Genomic DNA, 23,167 nt, shown 5'->3' with positions numbered 1-23,167 from the left:
GTTTGGGAACAGAAAAGACTGACTTTCCAGGAAAAGTTTTGCATGCAAAAGTGATCTGGTTAAACAACACTGACTACACAACTACCTGTAAGCCTATTGTGCTGTTTGAATTAAGAGCTTGCTTTTCAGAGTTCCCTGGGTGATAGAGCTAAAAAGATTCCTACGAGCAAAGACACAGCAAACAAGGGAAATCACTGACAGCGTGGAAAATGTGCAAGTTGTATTAGTAAATAAGTAAATAAAACAGAAAGGAAAAGCGACACAGAGGAATATCTTTTCCTGCACAGCATATCTGAAAGCTCTCCCCTTGTTCATAGCTAAAACCTAGCCTGGAAAGCTCTGAAGAACCTACTATAAGGAACATTAATGTACTGGCTGCAGCTGCAGACAATTGAGCACTCCTTTTAATTAGTCCAGCATTTATGTCCTGACAAAGAACACGTGCAGAAGTCTACAGCTGACATCTCAAAAAAGACTTAGTCCATTAATAAAGCTATGGGATTTTACTGCAAGCAATTGAAAGAGCTTAGGAAGTTCATTTTGGCAAAAAGGTAGAATTTCTCCTTAAGCAGGACTTTCTGATTCTCTTCTAATTGGGATACTTTTGTTAATCTCTTATATGTTAAGATGGTCAAAATGTGATGGACACCTTTTCCCATGTAGGTGGGACAGGTTTATATACCTGTCTATACAAGACATGGTTACCAGGCTGGTTTTCAACATAGTCCCATAATTTAAAGCAATGAATCTTCCATTTTTATAAGCAGTTGTACTTCTCATTTTCAGTGCCTATCTTTTTTCTGTCAAACCAACTCAGCTTCCAAAAAGAAACACCACAGCAAAAGGAACAAGTTACTATCCAGAAGAAAAGCCCAACATGTCACCAAGCAACAAAATAGGAGAAATGTGAATGTTTCCTACTATGCAACATGGAGCTTCCTTTTTCAACTGCTAAGATTTACTACCCTTGCAGCATACACACTTCCAAATAAATATCAGACTCATTGTTTCTGTCTTTGGCTGGCATAGAAATGAAAGGCATTACTGGTGTTAAAAATTCTTAACCAAAATGGAACGTTAGGTGTTTTTATGAAGCCATCAAAGTTGATGGCTTCAGTATGAATATTATGCTAGAGGTACTAAAATTGATAAGCGAGGGCAGATTTGGGAAAGACTCATGATTAGCTACATGAACCTTTCCACAGCACAGAAAGAATTACTAAAACATTGAAACTGAAAAGTTCCAGCCCAGTCCTTTGCTGCTCTTCACTGAAATCTATCTAGTTGGCAGACTGTGGACCAAATTGGCACAAAAATCCTTAATATCCCTTCTAAATCTCAGTTAAACCCACAGACTACTAGTTCTCCATAATCCAATGTTTCTTTCACACATGGCTTTGTCTTCTCTGCACTCACCCATGGATGTTTTCTAATGTTTTGGGACATATTATTTCTATACTCAATAGTATTTGAGACTCCTCCCTAACTGTATTTCCTGTGGATTTCACAACACGATGCTTACCTTCTCTTCCAAACACCTCAAAATAACATTACAACCTAAGGACTCTATTGTAGAATTTAATCCTCATAATTAGAATGAAAAGCTACAATGATCTAATAATTTCAGGTTTGTGTGTGCACTCTTTCTGCTTTTGCTATCCAAGCAGAGAAATCATGCTTGTTTCAGAAGTAATTTTAAGTTTCTGTCATTTTATCCTTAACTCTCACCTTTTGTGGTTTTTTTCAGTTGGTTGGTTGGCTCGTTGGGGTTTTTTACTATGAATAAAATACCTTCTAATAAATGTAAGCAATGACAGAAGCCATATTCTTAGAAAAGAAACATAGGTGGTCAAGTCTCCCAGTTTTGGCCTGCCTTAAAACACCAAAGGCACATTCACTCTGCACTAGTGATGCACAGACTGCAGCCTGTTAACAAAAACTTACTCAAGGGAGAAGCTTGGCTGTCAGTATCTTTGAGAATTCCATACACAGATTTGAGATCTAATATAGTTTTAAAAGAAGCTTTAGACTACTTTTACATTTGTATTTGCTGTTCTTACAATCCAAAATGTTAACCATGAAGACCACATGAGCCTTGGACAAATCTGTCCTTTTTCTTTTTAGGGACATATGTTATTCATTTATTTTCTTCCAGTCTTTATCATACATACTAATGGAATGCAAGGTTAAAAAGTAGTATCTAGGGTAAGAGAAAAATGTATGGTTTACAACAATGCCTAGAACTGCAAAATGCCTCTATTTTTAACATGGCATATGCATACCTACATATTTTGATGGACTACTTGAGATAGCCTAAAAAGAAATTAAATGAACCAAGCTTGCACACAAGAAGCAATCCCTAGATCAAAACACACAGGTTTTTAGTTTCAAGGAATGGAGAAGAATATCAAATAAATATGAAAATCTGGTATAAGAGGTACATGTTTTCTCTCCTGCTAGTTTTGCATTTGCAATAGATGACTAAGTTTTTAGTACTCACAGGCTTACCATCTGGACCAGGCTGACCAGGATAACCATGATTCCCGGGCTGCCCTGGGTCACCCTATGGAAAGCCAAATGTTAGCACACAAAATACATGAAAGAGCATTTTAAAATTAGCAATGGGCAACCTTAGCCCTAACACATTCCACAGAATAGTGTCTGAAAGCCCTACTATTGAAGGTTATTGATCTTGTAATCCCCTCTCTGGAAAAATTCTTCCCAGTTTCTTGTGCAGGACTTGGAGAAATGATCCCACGCTCAGTTATTGCACAGGTTTGGCCCATTATCTCAATTGCTGTCATAGAATCAAGCAGCTTGGAAGAGACCTCCAAGATCATCCAGTCCAACCTAGCACCCAGCCCTAGACAGTCAACTAGACCATGGCACTAAGTGCCTCAGCCAGGCTTTTCTTCAGCACCTCCAGGGATGGTGACTCCACCACCTCCCTGGGCAGCCCATTCCAATGCCAATCACTCTCTCTGCCAACAACTTCCTCCTAACATCCAGCCTACACTTCCCCCAGCACAACTTGAGACTGTGTCCCCTTGTTCTGTTGCTGGTTGCCCAGGAGCAGACACCAACCCCACCTGGCTACAGCCTCCCTTCAGGTAGTTGTAGACAGCAGTGAGGTCCCCCCTGAGCCTCCTCTTCTCCAGGCTGCACACCCCCAGCTCCCTCAGCCTCTCCTCACAGGGTTTGTGTTCCAGGCCCTTCACCAGCCTTGTTGCTCTTCTCTGGACATGTTGCAGCACCTCAACATCTCTCTTGAATTGAGGAGCCCAGAACTGGACACAGCACTCAAGGTGTGGCCTGACCAGTGTTGAGTATAGGGGCAAAATAACCTCCCTCGTCCTACTGGCCACACTGTTCCTGATGCAGGCCAGGATGCCATTGGCTCTCTTGGCCACCTGGACACACTGCTGCCTCATCTTCAGCCTACTATCTACCAGTACCCCAGGTCTGTTTCTTCCTGGCTGGAAGCTTTTTAACATCTTAATGGACAGAAATAAAAATACTTTTCCTCAAATAGATGAAAAAAAATCTCTATTAAACCCTTACTAATCTAGTAGTTCCACTCTGAAGAAAACTCTTATCTGCCTTGGCAGAGCCCAGTTCTTAAAGCAAAAAAAAAAAAAAAAAAGGAAATACAGGAGCCAAAATTATAATCTCTTAAACTCCTCTCCTCCCACTTATTGCTGTCTAAAACTATATACTTTTTTAGATTTCTTTTTATAAGGCCTCTGAAATTATTTTGATAACCTCCCTTATGACCATATTAAAGGAAAAGTCAATTCCGTTAAAGGCAAAGTTAGACCACGCCTTGAGTGCTGTGTCCAGTTCTGGGCTCCTCAATTCAAGAGAGATGTTGAGGTGCTGGAATGTGTCCAGAGAAGGGCAACGAGGCTGGTGAGAGGCCTCAAGCACAAGCCCTACGAGGAGAGGCTGAGGGAGCTGGGATTGTTTAGCCTGGAGAAGAGGAGGCTCAGGGGAGACCTCATTGCTGTTTACAACTACCTGAGGGGAGGTTGTAGCCAGGAGGAGGTTGCTCTCTTCTCTCAGGCAGCCAGCACCAGAACCAGAGGACACAGCCTCAAGCTGTGCCAGGGGAAATTTAGGCTTGAGGTGAGGAGAAAGTTCTTCCCTGAGAGAGTCATTGGACACTGGAATGGGCTGCCCGGGGAGGTGGTGGAGTCGCCGTCCCTGGAGCTGTTCAAGGCAGGATTGGACGTGGCACTTGGTGCCATGGTCTAGCCTTGAGCTCTGTGGTAAAGGGTTGGACTTGATGATCTATGAGGTCTCTTCCAACCTTGGCGATACTGTGATAAAGTTGATTCTGTTAAAGGCAAAGTTGATTCCTCAGGCTTGATGTTTGTGCTGAGAAAGCAGAAGCTCTCTACAAACCATATACTCCTATAGTGCATTAAAGTTCTCCATTTATTTCACAGACTTGACTTAAGGCCAGCAAAACCCAATTTGATTTGCTCTGCAAAGTCATTTTGCTTCTACAGAAGTGTTGAGCATGCATTGCTTTCTTCAGTCTGAATCATTGATAAACTGAGAATTGTTATAAACAGGAAATATCTTAGAAGGGAAATATGAAAACAGCATCCAGTGTGACTGAAAATTTCACGTGTAAACCATGTAAATGTAGTGATAAACCTAATGGAAAAGGATCTAGCATCTATTTATAAAAGCATAACAGTTATCATTTGCAAAATGAATAACAGACTGTCCAGAATTACTATTGTCCCAAGTCAAGAAGTTCATGTTTGAGATAAGCTTTTGAATGTACTATCTAAACTATAAAATAATATGCCTTTAAGTCAAAAAAGTAACTTGTCTTTATAAATTCTACTAATTGAACTGGTTTTACTGCACTCTACTAGCATCAAAAAAGTTAAGTTTACATTTACATAGAGCCAAAGTGCAGTATTAAAAGGTTAAAAACATCTCTAAGATAACCTACACAATTTTAAACTGGCTTCCTTTTCACTCTTTATGCAGACTATTGTGTCAGGTATCATCTTGCTGCTTGTATTATTCAGCTATCTTCAAACAAATATTATACTACAATGCAATTGAAAGACTGTGGATCTAAATAACATTTTCTAGGTCACTCTAATTCTGACATCTCATACTTCCTCATACTTTACAAGATGAGGCTTTCATTTTCTTTCAAATGATAAATACTTTCTTCCCCCTTTTATTCCACTTAATATGCTAAAGAGAAATAAAAAAGTAAAAGACCACAAAAAATCTAGTACATGAAATAAGAGTGATCTCCAACTAGTGGATTTCACTTCTCTAATTAAAAAAACTTACTATTGTAGCAAAAAGCCCTTTGACTTGAGGTAGCTGCAGCCAACTGCTAACTCCTAAGTTGTTTTTTTAGCTCTTTGCTTAATGAAAGACAAGCAGGTTTGGGTTTTCTTGTCTACTTCTGTAAGGCAAGCCAGTAGCTCTGAAAGCACTGCTTAGCACAACTGTTGAGCAAGGTGCTACAGTAAAGCACTGGGAAATTGAGTTTACCATATTAGACTCAAGCTGGGTTCTCATTTTAATTCTCCCTTTAATCCTTCACCAACTCTGAGGGGAGGTCATCAGAACAGCTACAGTGGAATTCTCCCAGCAAGCACCTAGTGCATTTATTAACAAAGAAGGAAAATCCTCTCCATTAAAATACTTATTAGCAAACCATTTAATTCTCAAACAATGAACAGTAAAAGATTATTTGCTAAAGACTAATGAGGAAACATAATTTTACATATATATTTTCCTTTAAAATAAAATATATACTTGTATTATTAGGACCTTGAGGATCCTACTCGCTATATTCATCCACTAGAAACCATAACTAGAACATGTTCCCTACTCTTTTAATCGGCTTGACTATGACTGGTCAACAAGACTGGGGGGAGGGAAGAAAGGAAAGTAAGTTATGTACAGTCAGTAAGACAGAATGGAAACTTACCTTGGGGCCTGGAGGTCCTTGTTTTCCTGGTGGACAAATGCAGGGTGCAGGAGTAGAGCCTACATCACTAGGACCATTCATGCACTACCAAGAGTGAAACCAGCCATCAACACATAAGACAAAAAGCATGTAACAAGCATATCATGACATTCCACAGAGATAATTTTCTTAGGTTGCATAGGTTCTGACTTTCACTCCTTTGTTCAGCTGGAATTTCTGCTCACCTGAATACTGCCTTTCAACTACTTTGCAGAAGTGAACTCGTATACAGAAGAAAAACAACTATAAAACTAAGTACTGATATTGGGCTGATATCTGAAACTCTATTTGCTTTTCCACCAACATGCATACAGTTTGTTAATTATAAATCTGGCAACATGCAGAACTCTTCTCCTAAACTAACTGACATTATTTGAACTGTAATCAAGTATTAAATACATTTGTATAATAGAATCTATTATGTCCAGCATAAGAGCCACAACTGATGGGCATGCTAGCATGTGTAGCAAGCCTGAAAAGAATGTAAAGCCCAAGGAAAAGAGGTGCATGTCTGCTACCAGCGTAAGTCCCAAGTCCTGGTCCCTAGGGTGCCCATCCTCTATAGGCCACTAGGTGACCTCCTCCAAACTATGCTTCCTGTATAAACAGTTGTAAACACTAAACCCTGGCAGACCATATCACCCTCTAGATTTCTGGGTTTATAGGTATTTACTTCTTACCAGTGAGACCACAGGAAATTTTAGTGTTTTACCAAGGCAGAGAAGAGGAGAGCCACCAGCTGAAATCTATTTGCTTGAGGTCAAGCACTCAAAATTTAGGTGCATCTGTACCAAATTTATATGCTGAAGTTTGCCTCAGTGAATTCTTTTTCAACCAGCAACTTCTCAGAGCTAGGGAAAGGCAAAAACTTAAGAATCCAGCATATTTTTAAAAAGCAAATTTTGTATTTATTATCTAGAATGCTTCCTATAATGCTCCTATTTTCTCAAATATTAAGTCTTTTTATAGTATTCTCTGAATTAAATTCTTTTTTCAGGGTCAAATGATTGATCAAAACACAAATCCACATTTCCTTTGCAATGGTACCAAGTGTAGTTACAAGAATGAACAGGGAAGCTCTTATAGTAACCCTTCAAACAAGCTCCCCTTCAGCAAGCTTCCATAAGCACGACACAGGTTAACAGCTACCTCATTGTTCACTTTGCAACAGCTTCCAGCCCTGCAAATGACATCAACTGAATCGAACCACAGTAAAAAAAATCAAGGCTATTATTATGCTGTTATTCATGGCTTCTTCAGGAAACTGATTTGTAATCTCTCTATGGACTATGCCAGGGGGTATGATGCCACAGGCATCAGAAGAGATGGGGAGATGCTTGATGCAAGCAATTCCAATCCATTTATTGCATTCCAAACATGTGTTTTCATACCTTTCATCAGAAGGCTACAAATTGTATTAAACTGTAATTGGTTACATGTACTTGGGTTAGAAATTAGATACTAATTGGCATAGACGTTGATCGTAGTCTCTCCACAATATGTGCATTGTGTCTAAGCAATCTGAGTCAGCAGAGATAGGTGAAACCACAGGCTCCAGCCTTACATTTGTTTGTATTTGTTACTCCATTCTCTAAGATCATTCCAACCTTCTATTTTATCTGAACTCAGCACTTCTGAGCTCCTGCACTCTCACCTGTCCATGGCTCATGTTCCAGTGTACCATAATCAGACAATTCTGTAGAATCACTACATTTAATATTACTATTCCAAACAGACTAGAGTTCTATTATGGAAATCCAGCACTTTTAGCCTTAACAAACCTCTGTCCACTTTGCAAAACAAAGTGTGTATCCCTTAGAGTAATAAGAAGTTCATATAAAGTCAAATACTACCTGAAATTGAGTTTGAGCAGTTGAGGATTGAGCCTACCTCTCCATTCTGAAAGAAGAAGAGACACAGTTTAAGAGTACAGCAATATCCATAAGCAAAATGCATTAATTAATAAGTACTATCAAAACCAATCATAAATTCAAAGCTGCAACTGTCAAGAGATTATTTAAAAGTTTAGAGTTTCTCAGACTTTGATGAAGCTGCCATCAATGTTTATGAAGTTTTAGTTCACTTCATTTAATGGCTACCAGTAATGTTTTTTAAAAGGTGATGACAAAACAATGTCATTTACCACAAAAATATTTGCACACTAAATGTTTAGATGTGAGTCAAATGTTCTGCCAGGATTAAGTTCTCATCAGAAAAATCCCCTGCTTACTCATTCAGGTCAAAATACTTCTAAAATCTCTGTTCTATTCCGGGATCTGGGAAACACACACAGCAACACAGAGGCAAGGCTGGCTCTCTCTTGCTTTCGTGTTTGACTGCATTAGACTCAACTAGCAATTGAATGGAGTTTTCCAGTATCTGCAACACCACAGAACAACCCATCCCCCAAGATTTCCATGTATCAACCATGAAATTGTCTGTTTTAATGGTTTAGCTGCACCAGGTAGAGGATTTTTCTAATGCAGTGTGCTAGTTTGAAGCTAGCTAGAATGTTTTGGTGAGAAGGATTAGATTACAGGCTGTGAAAGGAAAACAAGACTGATGTCTACTTCACTCATAGGTTTACTGAGAGATACAAGAAGAAGAATCAAAACATAGATATGGCACTTCTTCTGGGGAACTGGCTGAGCTGCATTTCTCTCTAGCCTCTCCCTCTGCTGGTTTTTGTTTTTTTTTTCTGATTAATCCACTTTGCTTCTTCACCTCCTGGCTGAACCTCCATTCTTCCTTGAGACTGAGGTAAGGTTGAGAGGGGAGGGGGAGAGAAGGTGGAAGCGTGGTTGAGAGCCCCTCAAAGGGACTCAAGTATCTGGGAGGGCTGTTGTGTTGCTGTATTCCCTTTTCCCTTGTCTATTTCTGTCTATAACTGTATATACTGTAAATATCTGCTTGTATATTGTGCTAGCTGTAAATAATCAGCTTCATTCCATTTCCAGAGCTGGCTGAGTCTAGTCTGGATGATTTCTAAAGTGTGGGGGCTAGGTTACACCCAAACCATCACATGCAGTCACCGCAGGCTCAATACACTAAGGAGAGAGAGAGCTTCCTCTGCATTCAATTTTCATCTTAGTTATATTTCTCCACAGATAATTGATGGAGCTTAAAATTACTACGCAGCTAGGAAGGGAATGAATTCAGACTAAAATTAGTACATATGCCCCCTGCTTAGTTCAGGAGCTCTGACACAATCCAAACCACACGTTCCTTCCCGGAGCTAATCCAAAGTTTTTATTTTATGAATGAGTCCAGAATTTCATGGGTAGAGTCCAACTTTAGTTTGCAACAACTGCAAGTAAAACAAGGCCTTGAGGTCTTGAGCAGCCAAGTCTAGTTAAGAGGTGTTCCTGCTCATAGAGGGGAGATTGGAGTAGATGATCTATTAGGTCCCATCCAATCTAAGCCATTCCAGGAAAACTGGCAAAAAGAAATCTCTTTGCTTGTACTTCTTGCCAGATTAGAGAATGCAATGTACAAGGGCCTTTGTGTTTGCTTTCATTATGCCAATTTCTTATCAATTTGCTCAATTTTCACATCCTACTTATATTTCCCAAATAGCAAAATTATATGTGGTGCATAGCCAAACACTAAATTTATTTCAGGATTTAAAGGTAACTTTACAAAAGTGTTTCTGAAACCACTAGCTCCTGACACACACAGTCGGATTTCAGACCAGCTAATAATCCAGCCACCTACTGATTGTTCAAATGAAAGCTGTGAGTTTTGAAAGTGCTCTAATAAGGGTGCTGAAAGCAATAGACACATTGGGCACAAATAAATAGACCAAGTGGGAATATGTGCAAGTCTGACAGAAAAATGAAATATCTGGATGTTGGAGATTCACAAGCTCTAACTGTTGAAATTATCCTAATACTAAACCAAATCATAACATAAGGAATGTTCTACTCCCCCTCTATTCTGCCTCAGTGAGACCTCATCTTGAATACTGTGTTCAGTTTTAGGCTCCCCAGTTGAAGAGGGACAGGGATCTGCTGGAGAGGGTCCAGTGCAGGGCTACAAGGAAGATTAGGGGACAGGAGGGCATGGCTTATGAGGAGAGATTGAGGAACCTGGGGCTTTTTAGTCTGAAGAAAAGAAGACTTGGAGGGGATTTGATAAATGTTTATAAGTATCTGAAGGCTGCCAGGAGGAGGGGGACAGGCTCTGCTCACTGCTCCCTGGGATAGGACAAGGAGCAACAGGTGTAAGTTGCAGCAAAAGAGGTTCCACCTCAACACAAGGGGGAACTTCTTTACTGTAAGGGTCACTGGAACAAGCTCCTCAGAGAGGTTGTAGGATCTCCTGAAGCCTTTCCAGGCCTGTCTGGATGTGTTCCTCTGCGATCTGTGTTAGATAGCATTTTCCTGCTCCAGCAGGGGGGTTGGACTAGATGATCTCTTTGAGCCCCTTTCACCCCTAACATCCTGTGATCCTACAATGAATGCATATGGCTTTGTATTGTTTGCTATAGATTAGCTTTAGCTGTGTTTTAGACACTAAACAAAGAAGGACATTTTGAAGGAAACTTTACATATAAAACTTCTTGCTCATATTTCAAGATGGGAGATGAATGGTTTTGAAAATCTGGCTATGTCATGAATGGTTGCTAAATCTGTTTGCACGTGGTTTACATTTTACTGCATAATCAACTGTAAGCAGCAGGGCAAACAGAGGGTCAAAGAATGCCCCATAAGCTTCCTAATCATGTGCATGAATCATATAATCCTGAACAGGTGGGTTTTTTTCATTAAATCTTGGCAAAATTTCAGTTAATGAGATCTTTAACACAGGCATCAGCATAGAAACTTGTGATAGGAAAAAGTGGTATGCACGAAAATTTCAGAGATTAAATCATCTGACAAGTAGACAGAAGTGTATCACATCAGTTAAAGAGTAACATTTAAAGTAGTTTACACTACTGTAATGTAATAGCTTTATATTAATTCTTAATGTTTAAAATCCTAATTAGTAATAGAAGATTCTGAGAGTCACCTATACAGCTTTCAAATTTCCACCCTCAAATATCTCAACTAAAAAAACTTCTACCGTAGACCTGTGCTGAAAACAGATAATTCTGTGTCGCTTGATACTGTACAGGTAACAAGCATCTGGCATTGCCAGCTGAATCAATGTGAAGTAAGTATTACTTATTTTAAGAATCCATTGAGCCAGCTTCTTAAACAGTGATTTGTAAAAAAAAAGTCATGTAGTTGTCAAAAATTCATCTATCATACTCACAAATCCTGGGATCTCACAGACTGTTTCTCGGTTATTTTGCTCTGGGTCACAGTAGATTCTCAGTTTTTGTATATCAAACTATAATTCAAACCAGAAAAGGCATTTTGTTAGAGTCAGTGTTAACCATCTGACACTAAGTTAGTTTAAACTCAAATTATACCACCCACAAGCTTTAAAAAAAAAAAAAATGAACAGAAGACTTAAAGCAAAAGAAACTAAAAGCTGTGTCCACTACAGTTAAAAAAAACAACAAGCCAACTAAAAATGGAGAAACGTTTTTCATCTGGCTATTCACAGTGATTAATACATGCAAGCAATAAACATTCTGTGACAAAATCATTGAGAGAAAAAGAATCAATCCATGCTTTATTTTCCAAAATATCAGAATTTAGTGCCATGGTCTAGATGACCTGGAACAAAAACCCTACGAGGAGAGACTGAGGGAGCTGGGGTTGTGCAGCCTGGAGAAGAAGAGGCTCATGGGGGACCTCATTGCTGTCTACAACTACCTGAAGGGACATTGTAGTCAGGTGGGGGTTGGTCTCTTCTGCCAGGCAACCAGCAACAGAACAAGGGGACACAGTCTCAAATTGTGCCGGGGAAAGTATAGGCTGGATGTTAGGAGGAAGTTGTTGGCAGAGACAGTGATTGGCATTGGAATGGGCTGCCCAGGGAGGTGGTGGAGTCACCATCCCTGGAGGTGTTCAGAAAAAGCCTGGCTGAGGCACTTAGTGCCATGGTCTAGTTGACTGGCTAGGGCTGGGTGCTAGGTTGGCCTGGATGACCTTGGAGGTCTCTTCCAACCTGGTTGATTCTATGATTGTATTTCTAAATTACTGTGTTTTCAGTGCATGCTTACCTGTACAGTTTCCTCCTTTCCAGAATACTTTCCTATTTGGGTCAGGCCACTGATGTAAATACCTAAAACAGGATGTAATGGTTTCCTCTCAATTTCTTGGTCATCCATATACAATGTTACAAAGTCTTCTGTTACCAAGAGCCGGATTTGATGCCAGCTTTCATCAAACAACGTCTAGGAAAAGTGAAGAGAACAGAATAGTTTAAAACAAAATGTCTTCAGTTTAAATAAGAAACCTGCATTTCAACACTTCAGTTACTGTCAGTGGCTGAGATGATCAATGTAAGATGTGTAGTCATACAAAAAAGTACAGGGAAAAAAGTACATTTGCATTTGGCATTACACTTGCCAAGTAACATTACAACTGAGAAGATGGTATTTTGTAATAATTAATACCTATTTCAGAATTAATTTGTAACTCACATATGTTTTTTTTCAGTTCATGATCCTGAACATGTTCAAACCTGTATGTGTTCACAAAATGAAGCCAGAGGCCGTTCTTTCAGCAGTGGTGCAATATCTCAAAGATGCCAGGTTTTAAATCATGGTGAAAACAAACTGGTACTTGAAAAATCTTTCTGCCTAATCTCTTATGACAAAAATAAAATTAAAGATGATATTGGCAGAAAAAACCCACAACGTTGTCATAAATAATCCAAATATTTTATATCTCACAAAACTTCAGGTTTCTAAAGCTTAAGATTTAGTTTATACAAATACCTGTACAGGGTGAACCCTCCAAGGGGAGTGACCTTGAACCTGACCCTAGGTGGTCTTGAGCCCTCCCCAGGGGTGGGTCTGAACACTACCAGATGATGGTTAGCCCACTGACCCTTCCTGTCTAAAGGTCCATAGAAGCAGGGGGACTTTCTGTTCTCTCTCTCTGTGCTCCCTGCTTACCAGCATCACCATCCTGTTCCTGCTTCTCTTTGTCTTACTACATGGCCATCACCACGAGGCAGACAAACCCATTGAAATCTGGTTGTATTTACACAGTTTGTATTTGTTTTCCCTTCCCTATACCTTTGTAACTTCCCCACATCAGATAACTTTTTAAATTTATTGTTAAATTTTCTTTTTGACTTCCAAATCGAGTGAGATTATTTATTTGGCTGTGCTTAGCTTCTCCCCTCTCTACATCTAATTCCTTTCTTTTGGGAAAGAAGAGGGAAGAGGGAAGGGTACTCTATAAATTGTTATTAGGTTCTATCAAATCTATTTGAGTCTCTGGGAATTGAAATTAGAACTGAGACAATACCTTAGTTCTACAAATAACAGAAAATGACATAAGTATTAAACACATCTATATTAGAAATTAAATTCAACACAAGGAAAAATATCCTCCTCTCGAACTTACCCACCAATTTCAACACCAGTCCAGCTCTTCAGCCTAGCCTAGATACTGATATTTTATATAGCTACATTTACTAGAAGTTAATGCCACACTAGGTTAGTATATATAAAAGTAAACTGAAGCATACATCTCTCAGTATGTTATAGAACTTTGTTACTTTTTGTGCACATAAACAGATATTAAGCTCGTGTCACTTACTAGGACACCTCTGTTTCTATTTTATTTTCATATGTAGATTGGGGGTTTATTTATTTAAAATGACTCTCAGAAAATAAAATAAAATTTAAACAAACAAAAAAAACCAAAAACAAAAACAAAAACAAACAAACAAAAAAAAACACCAGAAGAGATTATATAACATTTACTGTGGCCAGTAGGGCAAGGGAGGTTATTCTTCCCCTGTACTCAGCACTGGTCAGGCCACACCTTAAGTACTTTGCCCAGTTCTGGGCTCCTCAATTCAAGAGAGATGTTGAGGTGCTGGAAGGTGTCCAGAGAAGGGCAATGAAGCTGGTGAAGGGCCTGGAACACAAACCCTATGAGGAGAGGCTGAGGGAGCTGGGGGTGTTTAGCCTGGAGAAGAGGAGGTTCAGGGGGGACCTCACTGCTGTCTACAACTACCTGAAGGGAGGCTGTAGCCAAGTGGGGTTGGTGTCTGCTCCTGGGCAACCAGCAACAGAACAAGGGGACACAGTCTCGAGTTGTGCTGGGGGAAGTCTAGGCTGGATGTTAGGAGGAAGTTGTTGGCAGAGAGAGTGATTGGCATTGGAATGGGCTGCCCAGGGAGGTGGTGGAGTCACCATCCCTGGAGGTGTTGAAGCAAAGCCTGGCTGAGGCACTTAGTGCCATGGTCTAGTTGAGTGGCTAGGGCTGGGTGCTAGGTTGGCCTGGATGATCTTGGAGGTCTCTTCCAACCTGGTTGATTCTATGATTATCACCAGTGTTTATTAAATTAAAAGGGTCATTAAAAGCACAGCAGCATTTATGGTGTGTTTAGAGACTCAGAGCTCTTAAGAGGGCATAAAATTCTTGTTCTTCATAACAGTAATACAGGCTTGGAGAAACACTTAGGAGAGAAAAAAAAAACAAATGCAAAAATCTTTCTTTTCATGGTGATGTTCATGAATGTCTGAGACTGTAGAAGTACTACTGATTTGTCACTGCAGCTGCCAGAAACAATTAAACAGTAATTTACAAATTGACTTGAATTTTCTAAAAGTTCCCAGTAAATTAAGTTTAAGCCTGATCCTTAAAAAAAATAAAAACAAACAAGCAAACAATGACATTTCATTTACAAATAATTATTAAAAGGGAGAGGAACTTCAGAAAGGAAAAGTTAAATTCTCCATCTAACAACAGAAGAATAAAATACTTCTCCATAGCAAAAGCTTAGTAGTTAAGACCTTCTCTTGGATACAAGTTCTTCTTTTGAGGATTTATATCTCAAATCTCAAATTCCTTCAGTCTGATTTGAAGTTAAGATTCAAATGCAGGCCACCACTTCCCAGAAAAGTTGAACCCACTTGGCCATGAAGCACTCCAGCAGTAAATCTTTGCCACTTTTTGTTTGCTGAAACATCCCTCTTTGTTCACTTAAATAATACTCTCTGCAGAAGGAGTGGGAATCTGGTCTATCATATTCTTACACTGCTACCAATGCATGAACAGAAACATTCAATCTCCATTGCTCTGTCGCACCTGCAACCAAGACAATCTTTCTAGGAAGTGGGAATTGCTGAAGAAGGAATCATCATAGAATCAGAATCATAGAGTCAACCAGGTTGGAAGAGACCTCCAAGATCATCCAGTTCAACCTATCACCCAGCCCTAGCCAGTCAACTAGACTGAAAGAGAACCTTCACATTACACTAGAAGACAATAAAATTGGTCTGCACAAAGAAGGAAACCCCTTCAGTAAGAAAAATAGGTGAAAGGAATATTTATCCAACAGAGAAGTGGAGAAATCTAGATTGAAATCTAGATGGTAAGCTGCTATATGCTCTTCTGGAAAAGAAAGTAACTTCTGTCATGTATTTTCAGGGAATTTAGACACTTAAAAACCCTCTCTGAAAATGGACTGTTTCATTCACATTTTATAGACTCCATATCAAAGGCAGAAAGCACTTCCCAGTATGTGGGAGTCATGTGAAAAAGAAGCCTGTGATCTTCGTAACTACCTGTTGAGTAGAAACCATGTGCAAAGCACTGACAGTGATGAACATGGGTAAAGTTCTCCTCATCTATTTTTAAATGCCTAAGCAGCCAAAAATAAGCTCATGCATATCACAAACAACATGTTTAAAAAACATACAGGGCAGAGGAATAATGTGTATTTGAATGAGTATTCCATTGTGATGACTTCTTACCTTCACAAGAGGTGCTGTGAAAGTAATAACTTGTGTACCATTTGTTAAACTTGTTGTAGTGAATGATAATGTTTTCTCTTCTCCATTAATAGTGACTGCTATCTGTGGTCTCTTATCCAGACTTAGAATTCTCCATAAATCCCACGTTTTTTTGACTTTAAACCTTTGAGTGGAAACAAACACATAGGATGGAGGCAGACCTTCTGGAAACACATTCCTATATAAGAGAGAAAGGGGAAGGGGAAAAAAAAAAAAGACAGTACTTGAATATTTCCATCAATCTTAAAATAAGTCTCTTTCACTTTAATCAAACCACCAAAATTGTACTACATTTAGAGCTGTATTTATAAATTGAAATACCTTGTCAATTCTGACAGGTCAACACGTGAGGTTACTTCATAAGCTTTTGCATTAGTGGCTGGTATTTGAATTCTCTTCTTAACCTTTTTCTTCACACCCAATCCCAGAAGAATGTCAAATCCTTTTTCATCTCGAGCTGCCACTGGAATTCGTGTTGGGCAAACAGATTCTGCAAAGTAATATGTAAAAGTAGAGTTAAAAATATGACTTAAGACTTTCAAAAAGCAACCTCCCCATACCTATTTTTTTTTGGTAACTGTCTTTCAAGAAATAAAAGGGAACTGAAAACTGCCAGCTAAGGATAACAAGAAATGACATACAGAATCCTCAGAGACATGGAGTGAGAATACTGAGATGTCATATTGCACTGTAATTACATGCACATACTGTTTTTGAGTTGTCACCAATTGTAATTAAAAGTTATTACAGTATCAGACTAATAAAAGTATTGAATTTAAGATCTAAAATTGTATGGTTTCAAAACGCTATGAACTTATAAATGTACTAACTGTAACGACAGGTTGATAATAGGCAAGGGTAGAGTTACCTACAACTATCTGTTTCACCTTCTTTTGCTCAAAATTCACTCTGATCTTTTGTGTCTGTTACACTGAAATCTGGTTGAAGCTATTCTCACTGGGCAAATGGTGTGTCATGTATCTTCTGTGGGAACTAAAGTTAGCTGAACATTGGTACCTTACCTCTTTACACTAAAACAATACTAGGCTGTCCCAGAAAAAATAAGATGGAGAGGAATTTAATCCTAAAGCAAACATTGTATTAGAATGGAAACAAGCATGTTGTTATTTCATTCTAACTATGCTAAGCTATTAACAATAAGTAAGTTTTCCCAGTTTCCCACTGTTTCTTCAGAAAAGCATCAGCTCACAGAAAGAGAAGAGGTTACAAATAAATTCCACAGAATGGGTGGACACTTCTTTCACCTCTATCTAGACCAGTCACAAGCTGGAAAATGCATTTCAGTGCCAGAGCAGTATCAGCTCAAAGATCTAGACTGGTTTCTCTTTATAATAACAGCAACACTGCACAGTTTCTCATTCTAAGCAGCCCAAGGGCAGCCAGAAGCTATCCCCTTGTGGTTGAGGAGGCAGGACATACAAACTCCAAAAAAAATTCAGCTAACTATCTGCACAAGCTACCAATGGTGGGAAAGAACAATCCCTCCTCAGGACATAAGCCACAGGTAATTGGGGCAGCAGCAAATGTACATTCCCCCTAGTTCTATCACTACCCCACGCCCTAAAAAATCCCTTACCAGCTTTCTTGTAGGCCCCCTTCAAATATTGGCAGTCCACAATAAGGAGGATCTTTTTTTTATCTTCTGGTTAATTTTCTGGCAGGATGATTTTCTTAGGGTCCCAGAATACAGGGTTGGAAGGAACCCTAAAGATCATCTGGTCCAGCCTTTCCTGGTAAAAGCACAGTCTAGACGAGATGACCCAGACAACTATCCAGCTAAATCCTAAGAGTCCAGTTCTGAGGAATCCACTGCTTCACTGAGAAGGGTATTCTAATGTTGCTCTGTGAAAAATTTTACTCATATCCAGTTGGAATCTTCCCAGTAGTAACTGGTACCTATATGTCAACAACTAACAGAGCCAGTTTGAGGCTAATTGGAATATTTTAAGGAGAAAAAATAGATTATAATAGATTATAGAGTGTGAGAAGTTAACAATGGTGATGCCTACTTCACTCACAGGTTTGCTGAGATGTATGAAAACAAGAACACAAACATAGTTAAGACAGAGTGTCTCTGTCTGTCAGTGCTTGTGTTTTCTCCCTGGGCTTTTGTGGCTGCATACACCCAACTAATCATTTCTGCTTCTAACCTCCCTTGCCAATCCTTCAAACTCACCTCGCACGTAAGGCAAACTCTGGGATAAGTTGAGGAATGGAAAGAAGGTGGAAGGGTGGTTGGGAGCCCCTCCTAGGGACTCTGATTTCTGGGAGGGCTGTTGTGTTTCTGTGTTACGTTTCACTTGTATATTTCTATATATAGCTGTAAATATCTGCTTGTATACTGTGCTAAGCTGTGAATATAAAGCTTCATTCCTTAACTTCCAGCCATCTGAGTCTAGTCTGGGTGATTTCATAAGAATGGGAGGACAGGTAACTCCCAAACCATCACAACAAGACACAGAAATCAATGGCAAAAGAGCTGCTTTCCATCTACAGCACAAGTCATAGCAATCCCCTATGTTTCAGTAAACTGAACTCTTGTCCTCTTTTAGTGCTTGTATATAGTTTTCAGATGCTTTATTTTTCCTTCCTGAAGCATGAAGTAACTTTCTAATGATAAATCCCATACAAAGGAACTTTTCTCAGCATCCAAATACACTTCCAAGGTCAGCATTGTGGGGTTGTTTTTTTTTTTTTTAATACATTTGTGAGACACAATCTTTTCTATTATTTTTTTTGGTACAGAATATTAATACTACAGGAACATTCAACTTCCAGAATAAATAGTCAGTATTTCTTAGCTACATTGTCCTTTATGGATGACACATTCAGCAGGTTTTTCTCATGCACAAGAGCCCTCCATCCACAAGGCTATTTGTAATAGCAGCAGTTGCTACAACCAAACACCAAACCCCAAACTACTTTTTACAGAATGGAAATGCTGCCCCTACAGTTTTTTATCAATGTTCATACAATAACAAAGTTTAAAATGCCCTAAAGGCAATTTTTAGACATTAAAAGAAAGAAATCAAGCAAGACTTGCAAACATTTCAGGCAGTTTCATGTGGCTGATAGCATCCAAGTAATTGTTAATTTCCCATCATCGAACTTCCTCTCCCAAAGTGTATCTTAAAAATATGAATAAAATAATTCACTGCTCAGATATAGAATTTAAGTTTGCTGGTCTTCCAGTTCACCTGCTAAAGACATTGCAGTTATAAATGAAGCTGTTAACTGGATCCGATCACTCTTTGAGAGAGACATTTCAACGCTAACACCAGGGAAGGAAGTGGAGGCAAAGGGTAGCCTGCAGAAGAGGAGGCTCAGGGGTGACCTCATTGCTGTCTACAACTACCTGAAGGGAGGTTGTAGTCAGGTGAGGGTTGGTCTCTTCTCCCAGGCAACCAGCAACAGAACAAGGGGACACAGTCTCAAGATGTGCCGAGGGAGATATAGGCTGGATGTTAGGAGGAAGTTGTTGCCAGAGAGAGTGATTGGCATTGGAATGGGCTGCCCAGGGAGGTGGTGGAGTCACCATCCCTGAATATGTTCAGAAAAAGCCTGGCTGAGGCACTTAGTGCCATGGTCTAGTTGATTGGCTAGGGCTGGGTGCTAGGTTGGACTGGATGATCTTGGAGGTCTCTTCCAACCTGGTTAATTCTATGATTCTATGAAAACAGTAAATACCTTTCTGCATATATGGTCATCACCACTCACAGACTGCTGCTATAAAAGTCATCACAGCTGAATTTTAAAGGATACTAGTTAATTCTGAAAGCAGAAAACCTATCTTGGTGAAAGATGTGTCTTCTTCTAAACCTTGTTTAAACAAATCAGTATACTTGTTTTGGAGAATTTCTCCCTGCATGGAGTTTAAAGAATTCAGCTGCACTTAGCTGATTTAATTTTTGGACTGACCACCACACTACATCAGTCACAAAGAACTATCATCATTTTCATAAGCATATCAAGAGATAAACACTGTTATCCTCAACACACATATCACCATATTTCTTCAATCAAGTCTAGGGCTCAGAGTGAGAGCAAACAAAAACTGTTTTACCTGCTTTAGTGCAGAAATATGGCACAACTGAAACATGACTTACATCAATTCTTAGCAATAAAGCATATACAAAATGTTCGCTGTACAACAGAGTCCTTCTGAGTGATATATTTTATAAGCAATTTACTCTTTTATATACCAACTGTCAAGAAAAAATGCTAGATTGTGAATGAGTATCAGCCACACCTAGGAAAAAGATAAAGTAGGTTGTACATCCTCAGAACTCTGAAAACTACTGAACCATTTTAGAATTTTTAAACTTTATCAATGCAAAAAAAAACCCAAAACCCTGGAATTTAGGTCAAAATGCTACATAGTCAAACAAACACTCTGTCAAGGCACCTTATCTTAAAGAAATACATCTCACTGCTTAATGGAGAAAACAACATTTTGGTAGTGATTTCCACAAACAAGCTCAAAATGAAAGATCACAGTAAAAATTACCATTAGGTTACATTAATCATGCATTCTGCTTGTGAAATAAATACAGGTACAAAACTACATCCTACACATGTTACTTACCTTCACAGAGTTTCTGCTTTATAACTTCTTTAATTCTTGATATTGCAATATAATCTTCAACATAAAAGACATAAGTTGATGAAGGCTTATTGGCAATAGCTTTAAGTTCAGCCTCCTCAATTTCAGAGCCAACACCAATAGCAAACAAAGTGATTTTATTCTTTCTTGCTTCTGCTGCTATGTCTTTGACTTCATCTTGGGACTTCCCATCAGTGAGAACAACTGCTATTTTTGTTAAAAATCTTGAAGATTTGGCAAAAAGATGGTCAAAGGCAAACTGAATAGCTCTTCCTGTTCTTGTATTTCCTCCCAAGTAGTGTATGGATTCCATTTCCCTGATGAGGTTCTCAGTGGATTCATGAGTTCCCAAAGGAATTTCGAGCACAGGGTAATCGCTGTATTGGACAACTCCAACTTGAATAAACTTTGGCCCTATGGCAAAATTTCTTGTAATATTGACAAGCCAGCTTTTAATTATCTCAAAGTTTTCTGGGCCAACACTGTAAGAGCCATCTAATATGAAAACCAAATCTGCTGGGGCAGTTCTGCAACCTAAAAGAAAACAGTTTCAAATGAATATTTTAATCAACTCTTTCACTTATTTCTTCCACAGAAAATATTTTTCATCTCAATTACTGTTTGTATTAGAATCTATATTTAAACAAACAACAGATGAGTTTATCCAAGAAAACAAGACTGGTTTTGTAAGTCATACAGATTCAACTTGGCATCTGAAAACCATGTTTCTTTACATCATCACCAGAAACTGCTAATACAAAAAACAAGCTGAGAAAAATACATTTTGGGTTCATCCATATCCCTTCATCTGCAAAAACGCTAAACATAAAACCTCATTTTTGTTTGCAAACCAAGCACACTTCTGAGGAAGGATATAGTCTGAATATTCCAGAATTCAGCAATAATCTCAAATCCTTTTAAAGTTTTATTGACTCCTGACAGTCCTATTTACAGAACTAGTTATAGTATCCCAAGTCTCAGATGAATGCTGCTGGTACCATATTCAAATCTAGCAGCAGGAAAAAATCTCAATAAGCCAAATCTCCAGCACATAAGATCACATAACTATACAACAAATATAACATAACAGCATGATAACTTTGTCATGGATTCAGCTCTCCTAGCTACAGTCACTTTCAAAGAGAGCTTTTACATTGAATTGCCAACTGCAGGCCATGGACTAATAGAAGTATTTCTATAAGATAGTCCTACTCATCTTATAAGCTCATGGTCAGATAGAAGGATATTAGGAAGAAGTTCTTCACAGAGAGAGTGATTTCCCATTGGAATGGGCTGCCCAGGGAGGTGGTGGAGGCACCGTCCCTGGGGGTCTTCAAGAAAAGACTGGATGAGGCACTTAGTGCCATGGTCTAGTTGATTGGTTAGGGCTGGGTGCTAGGTTGGACTGGATGATCTTGGGAGGTCTCTTCCAACCTGGCTGATTCTATGATTCTAAATGTCTAGAGGTAAGATTTGCCTTCCATGGACTGTGAAAGAAGCACAGATAACTGACATATGAGATATCAAGGACACAGCCAAAACCAGGAGAGATTATTTTTATCTCATGGTCATGAGAGTTCCTGTGGATTATTGTGCATTCTGTTTTGTGAAAGACTGCAGTCACACCAGTTCTGAAGAGCTGAAGGGTTGTGATGACATCTGTCTCTGGACACTTCTGGTCAGGTCAAGATTTCAACCTCCTTAAAAGTATTCTTCCTGGAAAGTATTACCCGTATGCTGCTGAAGTGATGGCTTTACAATCCAGGTGGTGGTGAAGATAAAAAAACATTGGGAAAAGCAACAAGGTGCAAGCAGCATGCACCATTCTGGGGTCAAGGAATTTGCATCACATAGTAATTTCAGCTGGAAAGGACTTTGGACATTATTGGATCCTGCTCAGAGGAGACCCAGCTTGCTAGAGACCCAAGGAATTTGATGGAGTTTGTCGTAAAATACTGAAAGTTGCTGGACTGACAGCAAAACTGGAGTAAAAGAACCTTAGAGTATCCTTAGAGTATCACGGTCACCAGTAGAGTTTGCCATGCTCTTTCTATACTGACACTTTGCCCTTCTAAAATCTACCTTGCTTTAACTTTTCCTTTTTCATAAAACAGATCTGGAGTATGCAGCTTGGTTGGGTGGGATTTAAGATACTAATTTTGAAGAATATGCAAGAATACCTGTCCCAGAGCTAGGGCTATCTCAGCTTTCTCTCACAGGACCTTTATTTTTCCAGTTTGGCTTCTCAAATAACATGAAACTATTCAAAATATGAATTCTGAAGAAATCAACATATAACTGTTGACCAGGTAAATGGTGACAATTACCAGAACATGAACAAAACCAACTTTGGCCCAGCAGTTGATGCCCATCCTCATAAACTGTCTGGCACCCAAGTGGTTAGGATCTCGATTCTACCAGTACCTTTGAAGTGGGGGAAGCTATGTCCACTACAGCAATTCAGTCACCTACTGTTACACTTCCCAGTAACTCAAATACTCAAGACAGAAGTTTAAATCAAGACTTAAGCTTTACAAGACACAAAAGGAAATAAAGATATGACTTTCCTAAAGACCTGAAGGGTGGTTGTAGCCAGGAGGAGGTTGCTCTCTTCTCTCAGGTGGCCAGTGCCAGAACAAGAGGACACAGCCTCAAG

General features: G+C 39.2%; 1 protein-coding gene across 1 annotated transcript in view; it reads right to left on the bottom strand.

Moving 5' to 3' along the window:
- The window catches only part of COL21A1 (collagen type XXI alpha 1 chain), a 110,193-nt gene that overhangs the window by 42,452 nt on the left and 44,574 nt on the right, over nucleotides 1–23,167 (bottom strand). The window contains exons 5-12 of the mRNA XM_064146744.1: nucleotides 20,494–21,045; nucleotides 16,209–16,377; nucleotides 15,849–16,065; nucleotides 12,129–12,302; nucleotides 11,270–11,347; nucleotides 7,904–7,912; nucleotides 5,975–6,058; nucleotides 2,501–2,563 (exon numbers count right to left, since the gene is read on the bottom strand). Of these exons, the coding sequence (XP_064002814.1) occupies nucleotides 2,501–2,563; nucleotides 5,975–6,058; nucleotides 7,904–7,912; nucleotides 11,270–11,347; nucleotides 12,129–12,302; nucleotides 15,849–16,065; nucleotides 16,209–16,377; nucleotides 20,494–21,045 (1,346 nt within the window). The remainder of the gene's footprint in view (nucleotides 1–2,500; nucleotides 2,564–5,974; nucleotides 6,059–7,903; nucleotides 7,913–11,269; nucleotides 11,348–12,128; nucleotides 12,303–15,848; nucleotides 16,066–16,208; nucleotides 16,378–20,493; nucleotides 21,046–23,167) is intronic.

This window comes from Pogoniulus pusillus, chromosome 7 (genome assembly GCF_015220805.1).
Source record: "Pogoniulus pusillus isolate bPogPus1 chromosome 7, bPogPus1.pri, whole genome shotgun sequence".
Taxonomy (NCBI): domain Eukaryota; kingdom Metazoa; phylum Chordata; class Aves; order Piciformes; family Lybiidae; genus Pogoniulus; species Pogoniulus pusillus.
This window is presented reverse-complemented; position numbering and strand designations above follow the sequence as displayed.